Source organism: Mus musculus, chromosome 6 (assembly GCF_000001635.26).
Source record: "Mus musculus strain C57BL/6J chromosome 6, GRCm38.p6 C57BL/6J".
NCBI lineage: Eukaryota > Metazoa > Chordata > Mammalia > Rodentia > Muridae > Mus > Mus musculus.
In genome coordinates this window covers 57,972,059-57,981,774 of record NC_000072.6, presented here as the reverse complement: position 1 = coordinate 57,981,774, position 9,716 = coordinate 57,972,059, and the positions used below count along the sequence as shown (strand labels likewise).

General features: G+C 37.6%; 1 protein-coding gene across 1 annotated transcript; it reads left to right on the top strand.

The window, feature by feature from the left end:
* The first annotated feature begins 2,472 nt into the window (after positions 1-2,472).
* Positions 2,473-3,381, top strand: Vmn1r25 (vomeronasal 1 receptor 25). The gene has a single exon (NM_053238.2). It carries the CDS (start codon positions 2,473-2,475, stop codon positions 3,379-3,381), a length of 909 nt encoding a protein of 302 aa, NP_444468.2.
* The last annotated feature ends 6,335 nt before the right edge of the window (positions 3,382-9,716 follow it).

The following is a 9,716-nucleotide window of genomic DNA, read 5'->3' as shown; positions in this document are numbered from 1 at the left end:
TCTGTTTGGTGCCTGATCCTCAGGCACCGAGAAGAAAGGGACCTTAATAGCCTCTGCCCAACTCCAGGCTCCTTGGCCTTCCTATCTCCTCCCCAACCCCGCAGCTGATCGCCAGGCTTCTTCCTGCTCTCTCCTTTCCTAACTTCTGGTAGCCCAGCTCCACACTCTGTCCTTGGGCTCAAATCCACAACATGCGGATCAAACTCTTCAACAGGGTTTATTTAGGATGCTATATGTATGTATATGTGTGTGTGTGTGTGTGTGTGTGTGTGTGTGTGTGTGTGTGTGTATTTCTTCATCTATTCTTTTGTTTGTTTACCTGAGCCCATGGCACCATGACCGAGGACCAAGACTTCATGTGGCTTTTGCAGTTCCCCACTCCTATTAAGTCTTTACTAAAGAGCCAGCCAGGCAAGCAGAGCATAATTAATGCCCTCAAACCACTCTGGAGCACAGTTTGGGACTCTGAGATCTGGGTAGGGAGAGATAACAAAATGGATCTTCACAAGTCCGGGGTGCAGAAGGAGGCTTTAAGAATTGTCTTCAAAATAAATAATCAGAAGAACAGGATATATCAATGAGAATAAGAAGGAAAGGAAATGGCTGCACCCCCAGGCAAACGGGATTCTTAGGACTTTTCTACATTCTTTATATTTCTCCAACCATCTCCAAATGTCCTTAAATGTTTAATAAACACTGACATTTCGGGGGGGGGGCAGACAATCACCATGCAGACACTGTGGATATAGGTTGTTAAGAGAATTAGATATTTGGCTCTGGCAATTTGGATGATCCATTCCTTTATGAGAGTAAGCATTTTAAGAAGAAAATTCATATAAATATAAAACGTGTAGTTTATTATTTCATATTCATGGTCACATTATAGGAAGGTCTCTTCCACTAACTTCTTCATTATTTCTATGCAGACAAGCATGCATGCATGAAAATATGTGGACTATCTGAGTGCACTTGAAATATAATCGGGCAATCCATTTCTCACAACCTTTGAGTAAGTACAGGCATTTTCTATTTCTTTATCACAAAGCTGATTTTAAAGTACTGAATTAAATCAATTCAATAATAAATTGCTCCTGGTAACTAGGCCAAGTAACTTACATACACACCAAAGGAAAAACTGTTGTGTGAAACTGTAAAGAGTGTCTGGGTGCTGGTTATAAATGATAACACTGGGACCTTGTTTCCACTACATGGGAAGGAATTTCTTTTAAACAGAAATTCCCAAGGAACATCCCTAGATGGACATCTTCAGCAAGCTCCCCATTGTGATAATGTGTGGAAAATAGTGCTTACCTTAATTTACATTTTCTTTCTTGTTGAAAGTTCCTAGCTCCATATCTTCCAATGTGGTTATATAGCCTATAGAAAATATTAGAAATCAGGAAAGCAAAAATGGAAACATTGTAAGGGTAGGGGCAAGTGTGGGAGCAATAGACAGCAGAATTGAAGGTTATAAGTATCTGATCATGGATGTGGAAAACTCAGGGCTCCTTACTGTTGAGTAAAGAGGTAAATACTAAGAAGGTGGGAGAAAAGTAAGGGGAATAGCAAGACACAATTTATCAAATAGGGAAATAGGAAAATGGGTGGATCCTTAGGTAAAGAAGAGGAAGATAAGTACAAAAGAAAGAAAGGAGATAGTTAGGTAAAATAACAATATGGATGGCTCAAAAGTCCATAAGGAATTATGCTGTTAATGATTTACTTCCCTCCCCCACAAAAAGAAAGAGAGTATTTGTCTTGATGGCAGGAAGTTAGTTTCTTAATCCTTAATTGGAGTTCACAAAGGGTTTTAATGTGATGGGAACTGAAGTGAGAACTGCCTAGGGTCATTTATATCCATAATGTTCATACAATTAATACAACATAACAAAAAGATGACCGACCTTTTACTAATTAAAATAGTAAGATTATCATGAATTATAACTGTGATTCCATTAGAATTCTGAGCCAAAATATGGATAGCTGTGAAATAAAGCACAGTACAATTAAAGACCATGAGAATGAATGACCTGATTGTATTATTTATTTGATAATTTTTTTCCAAGACTACATATGTTTTGTTCTTCTATAAGGACATGATTAATATTGTGTGCTTATCAGCACTGTTCTGTATAGTTAAGTGTACAAAAAGGTAATTTAAATCAATAGGATTGTGTTTCTAAGGCATGAGAATCAGGTGCATGAGACAAAGTGTTCATAAAGTATAGACATGTGTGTGGATGAATTTATTGTCTATAATATTCCATGTATAGGGGGTACATGGATGTTATATAGAAATGTAGGCTATGATGTTCAGTCTGGAACATCAGAAGTTAAAGATTAATCAAAAATTAGTAGAATGATAATTTAGACATACTGTCCAGTGACTCACAAGTCTCATGTATACTCTTCTTTTTCAGATATCTGAAATACACATCTAATATGCTCTTGAGATGAATACACTTACCACTTATGTCCTCATTAACGAATATCCTTTATTTCCAAGCTGGACTTGGAATTCTAGCCAATACTTTTCTCCTTTGTTTCTATACTTTCACAATCCTATGTCATAGATCAAAGCCCATGGATCTGACCTCCTGCCAACTGACCCTTGCTCATATATTGTTTTTGCTAGCTGGAGGGGATAATTGGCTTGCAGTCATACTTGAGTCACTGAACATTGAGAATGACTTCAAGTGTAAGGCAATTTTTTATACAAATAGGGTCATGAGAGGGTTCTCTATTTGCATCACCTGCCTACTGAGTGTGTTCCAGGCTGTCACAATCAGTCCCCATACCTCATTGTTGGCAAAATTTAAGCATAAGCTAAAAACATACATCATCTATGCTGTTTTCTATATTTGGTTTTATAATTTCTTGGTCTGTAGTCACCTGTTAGTCTATGTTGGTGGTTTTAACAATGTGAGTGAAACCAACCAGATGAGAGTCACTGAATCCTGTTCACTATTTCTCATGAACTACATCATCAGTGGATTGATTTTTACAGTGACAACTTTCAGAGATGTGTTTCTTGTAGGAGTCATGCTGATCACAAATGCATATATAGTGATTATCTTGTTCAGACACCAGAGGCACTGCAAGCATCTTCATAGCATCAGGCACCTGAGAGTGTCCCCTGAGAAAAGGGCCACCCAGACCATCCTACTACTTATGGTTTTCTTTGTGGTCATGTATTGGGTGGAAATCATCATCTCATCCACCTCACTCTTGTTATGGATGTATGACCCAGGCTTCCTGACTGTTCAGAAGCTCATAGTGACTGTCTATCCCACAATTACTCCTTTGGTACAAATCAGTTCTGATAAGAGAGTAATCAATGTGTTGAAAAACTTGCAATCAAAGTGCCAACAGATTTTCTAAAACATGATTCTTTCTCTTCTTTTAAAAATGATTTACTTGGAACTAGAGAGATGGCTCAAAGATTAAGAGCACTGTCTGTGCTTCCAGAGGTCATGAGTTTAATTCCCAGAAACCACATGGTGGCTTACAACCATCTGTAATGGGACCTGATGCCCTCTTCTGGTGTGTCTGATGACAGCTACAGTGTAGTTATATAAATAAAATAAATTTTAATATGATTCACCGATTTTTATTTATATCTGTAAGTGCTGTATCAATATGTCTATATGACTGCATTCCTGATGCTCAAAGATGTCAGAAGAGGTCATGGGATCCCCTGGAACTGGAGTTTCAAATGAATTTAGGTACCATGCTTGTAGCTCTAGTAATTGGATTTTGTCCAAACTATAAATATTTCTTAAACTTTAATTGTCAAGGGGCAAAGTGAGATTCTTCATATGATTTAAATAATGTTTGTAGTATTACATACAAAGGAAGCTCCTTGCTAATAAGTAACTTTTTAAGCCTTTCTTTTAAAAAAAAAATTTAATCTCTAATACATCAAGTTTAGTTAAAATTATAACTTTAATTCTGTTTAATAATTCTAATTTCTTTGGGTTATAAAAACAATGTTAATTTAGATTTTCCACTGTTTACCAGAGCTTTACTCAATTAGACTCATCTGAAACTTTCATATGTTTGTTTGTTTACAATTAATTTCATCTACATTTATTGAAATATTATTGGTAAATTAAAATTGTTTACATACAGATAGTACAAATACAGATATGCAATATCTTTTTATATAATGTCTTTTCTGTGAATGTGTATATGATACTATGTATGTGCACTGACAAACGATATATGTTCATTTATACTTGGAGGCCAGGAGACACTTTAACTATTTTTCTTCACAAACCATTCACCTCATGCTTTGATAGAGAGTATCTCTTCTGGACCTGGGAATTGCCAAACATTCCAAGTTGGTAGCCTTATGGATTCTCCTGTCACTGCCTCTCCAGCTCTGTGATCACAAAGGATCCCTACCATACCCCATTATTTAAAATTATGTTTTTCTTTTATTGAAAAAACTTTCTATTCATTTAATATATTCTGATTAGTTTTTCCCCTTCCCCTAGTCTTCCAAGTTCTTTCCCATCTCCTTTCTTGTCCAGATCCACACCCTTTCTATGTGTCCTTATGATACTAAAATGCATCTAAACAATAATTAAACACAAAAATAAATAAACCACAATAGTATAAAACAATCAGAAGAAAAAGAATCAAAGAAAAAGCATAATAAACATATACAGACATAGGAACATACAAGTTCAACACGGGGACCTTATAAAAATACAAAGACAGATGTCATAATACATAGCAAATGACCTGTAAAGATTGTACTGAGTTCATTTTGTGTTGGACATCTTGGGCAAAGCAGAGTGATTTATTTTGCTAAGTGTCTCAAGGTCTCCTACTCTCGGAATATTTTCTAGCTGTGGTTCTCTGTATTTGTTTCTGTCTGCTAATAGAGGAACCTGTTTTGATGATGGCTGAGCAAGTCTCAGATCTATGAGTCCAGCAGGAGTCATTTTAGTGCTACGTTCTTCTGGTTTCCATGTGGATGGTATGACACAGTTCCCACCCCTAGAGCAGGACATGAGTCTCTTGGATTGCTGGTGGTTGCTGTAAGAATAAAGCTTATTTGCATAATAATGCACATATTCTATGTCATGTTCTTTCTGCCAAATATTCTCCCTGGGAAAGTTTATGTCTCCATATTATCAGAAACAGCATGATTATGGAAATCAAGAATTTGTCTGGTGCTCCTCAGCAATATAGTGATTCTATAGCCTTCAGAGAAGCCCTTAAGGCTGTAGTAAAGAACTCTAAAAATATTAGTTCAAGAATACATAAATAGCTAAGTAATATTCCATTGTTTAAATGAACCACATTTTTTGTATCCATTCTTCTGTCATGGGACATCTAGGTTGTTTCCAGCTTCTGGCTATCACAAATAAGACCACTATGAACATAGTAGAACATGTGCCCCTGAGGCATGGTGGAGAATCTTTTGGGTATATTCCCAAGAGTGATATAGCCAGGTCTTCAGGGAGACCTATTTCTAAATTTCTGAAGAATCTCCATATTGATTTCCAGAGTAGTTGTACCAGTTTGCAATCCCATCAGCAATGGAGGAGTGTTCCTCTTTCTCCATATCCTCTCCAACATGTGTTGTCACCTGAGGTTTTGATCTTAGCCATTCTGATTGGTGTAAGGTGGAATCTCAGGGTCATTTGTTTGCATTTCTCTGCTCACTACATCCTGAGTTTTGCAGGAAAATGGATGGAATTAGAAAATATCATCCTGAGTGTGGTAACTCAAACCTAAAAGAACATGCATGGTATGTACTCATAAATAAATAAATAAATAAATAAATAATACAGAATATACAAGATACAGGCCACATAACTCAAAAAGCTTAATAAGCTGAAGCACCCAAGTGAGGATGCCTCGGTTCCACTTGGGAGAAAAAAGAAAGTAATCACAAGGAGGAAGGGAGGGAGGGAGCTGGGAGGGAAAGTGGACAGAGAGAGGGAGGGGAGCGGGCAGGGAGAGGGGAACCTGATCTGGTATTGGAAAAGGTCTGAAGCCCTGAGAGCCAGCAGAAAGGATGTATGAAATAGGAGGTTGAGGGCAGGGAATGGAATATAGAGTATTTTTTAAAAATAAAATAAAATTTAAACATAAAAATTAAAAATAAAATTCACCTCAATGTTGGCAGTATGGGTATTAAAACCAACAGCAAACAGATCAATAAATTTTTTAGTGATAATAACCTTTAAAAAAATGAATACATAAATCACTGTAAGAACTGTTCTCTACAGGATTTCTGAACTATGCAAAATATAAGGGTGCAGTATGAATTACATGAAGGGCTTCCCAGACCTGAAAAAACAAACAAACAAACAAAAAAACAAAACAAAAACAAAAAAAACAAACAACAACAACAACAACAACAAAAACAGAGGCAGCTGCACTAATGAATCAGTTTAAGAGAGACGTTGAGGAAGGAGAAATGATTTGGTCAATAGAGGAAAAAACCTGGATCACAAATGAGAAAGGATTTTTTTTGAAAAGGCTCAGATAGATGGTTATATAATATTAATGTTAAATGGTGGTCTCCTCCATGGAAGCCATTTACAACTAAATTTGACCCAGATATTCTCCTCCCTAAAAGAGATAGGTATAAGTGCACTCCAAATGAAGGTCATAGACAGACAAATGTCTGCTCTCAAGAAAAAAATTGGTCGTGCAAACTTTATATGCCTCAGTACTGGGGAACACCAGGGCCAAGAAGTGGGAGTAGGTGGATAGGGGAGTGGGTGGGAGGGTATGGGGGATTTTGGGATAGCATTGGAAATGTAAATGAGGAAAATACCTAATAAGAAATTTAAAACACAAAGAAATAAATTTAAAAAATGATGGCTTAATGATATTCGTACTTTGTGGGATGATAATAATACTTTGCAACAATAAGCCTTGGAGTTACTGAGATAAAAATGAAAAAATAAAGAATAAAACAATATATTGTGGCAGCTGAGAATTATAAAAATGACCTAATGACCTTCAATACTGCTTGCAGTGGTATAAGAAAGAGCTTGCTAAATTGCTATATATATATATATATATATATATATATATATATATATATATATAGTATTATGTTTAAAGAGAACTTTCTCACTTAAAAATCGCCTCTATGTCTACTTGGCAACCATAAGCACTGTGCCTAGTGAACAGCATAAGAATTGCTATGTTAAAAAAAATTACTTGACACTGCTATCTAGTCTTCTCTCCTGAAGACACCATGTCCTGAATCATCCCAGAAGATGACTCTGCTACACACAGAGCAGTTGGAAAGAACCCTCTGAAGTCCCAGAGCTGCCACTGGGAGCCTAGTGGACTCAGGACTCATCATTCTCCAAAATCCCTGCCCACCTAATTCCCCTCCCCATTCACATGGTACTTTCTATTGGGGTACACTACTACCAAGTCTGCTCCCCTGAGAACACCATATCCTGAGTCATCCCAGAAGATTTGCTACACTCAGAGCAGTTGGAAAGAACCCTCTGAAGTCCCAGAGCTGCCACTGTGAGCTTAGTGGACTCAGGACTCATCATTCTCCAAAATCCCTGCCCACCTAATTCCCCTCCACATTCACGTGGTCCTTTCTGTTGGGGTACACTACTACCAAGTCTGCTCCCCTGCCGACACCATACCCTGAGCCATCCCAGAAGATCCACTGCACTTAGAGCAGTCAGGCAACTGACACTACAGCCTGACACATCCCAGGAGATCTGCTGCACACGGGGCAACTAGACAGCAGGCACTGCAGTCTGAAGACCTTTGGGTTGGGGGAAACCTCTGTGATATGCAGGGCAATTGACCCAAAAGACTGAAAGCCTCCCTGGAGTTCTGCTGCACACAGGAAAACAGAAACCACAGTCCATGGGGCCCCTGGTGAATGTCTTCATACAGGACAACAGCTTGACTGCTCCACTGAAGACCCAACAGTTTGAATGACTCCCAGGAGATCTACTACAGCCAGGGCAACAGATCAGCAGCTTCTCTGCCCTTATGAAGAGTTCCCAGTTGGAAGGCCCCACAGGTGATCTCTTACAGACAGGGCTACAGGCCTACCAGGAGAACTGAAGCAACCCAAGGACAAAAGATGAAGACTTCAGACAGAGTCACTGAGAACACCAGGGATAACCAGATGGCAAGAGGCAAACACAAGACCAAAAAGCAACAGAAATCAATATACATGAGCATCATCAGAACCCAGTTCTCCCACCACAGCAAGCCCTGAATACAACAACACATCTGAAAATCAGGAAGCTGACCTAAAATCCTATTTCATGAAGAAGAGTCCTTTAAGGATTATATAAATAATTCACTGAAAGAAATACAGGAAAACACAGGTAAACAAGTAGAAGCCCTTAAAAAGGAAACAAATAAATCCCTTAAAGAAACACAGGAAAGTAAAATCAAACAGTTGAAGGAATTGAATAAAGCAGTCTAAGACTTCAAAGTGGAAGTGAAAACAATAAAGGAAACACAAATGGGTGCAAACCTGGAAATGGAAAACCTAAGAAAGAGGTCAGGAATTAGAGATGTAAGTATCACCAAGATAATACAAGAGATAATCTTAGGTCTAGAAGATACCATAAAAGAATTTGACACAATTGTCAAAGAAAATTCAAAACATCCAGGAAATTCAGGATACAATGAAAAGAACAAATCTAAGAATAATTAGAATGAGGGGAAAGAAAATTCACAGTTCAAAGGACTTGAAAATGTCTTCAACAAAATCATAGAAGAAAACTTCCCTGATTTAAAGTAAAAGAAGGCCATAAAGGTACAAGAAGCCTATAGAACACCAAATAAGTAGAAATGGAAAGAACTATTCTCTCCCCACATAATAATCAAACACTAAACACAGAGAACAAAGAAAGAATATTAAAATCCGCAAGGGAAAGGGTCAGGCAACCTTCAAAAGTAGACCTATCAGGATTATACCAGACTTCTCAACACAGAGACTATAAAAGCCAGAAAGGCCTGCTCAGAGGTCATACAGACTCTAAGAGAACACAAATGCCAGTCCAGGCTATTATATCCTGCAAAATTCTCAATCAACATAGATGAGGAAACTAAAGCATTCCAGAACAAAACCAAATTCAAACAGTATTTATCCATCAATCTAGCCCTACAGAAGATCCTAGAAGGAAAGCATCTCACAACAAAGCCAAAAGTAGAGAACCACAATCATATATAGCCACCTACAAAAACAAACAAAGCAGAAACCAAAAGTCATGTCTTTAATATCTCTCAATATTTATTTACTCAACTCACCTATAAAAAGACATAAGCTAACAGACTAGATATGCAAACAAGAGACAGCATTTTGCTGCACACAATAAACACATCTCAAATACAAAGACAGACACTATCTTAGCGTAAAAGGATGGAAAAAGGTCTTCTAAGCAAATGGTTCCAGGAAACAAGAAAGAATTGCCATCCTAATATCCAATAAAATAGACATTCAACGAAAAGTTGTCAAGTGTGATGTGGAAGGACACTTCATTTCACAAAGGGAAAATCTGCCAAGAGAAAGTCTCAATTGTGAACGTCTATGCCCCAAGTGCAAGGGCACCCACATTCATAAAAGAAACCTTACTAAAGCTCAAAATACACACTGAATCCCCCACAATAATATTGGAAATCTTCAACACACCATTCTCACCAATGAACAGGTCACTGAAACAGAAACTAAACAGAGACACAATGAAACT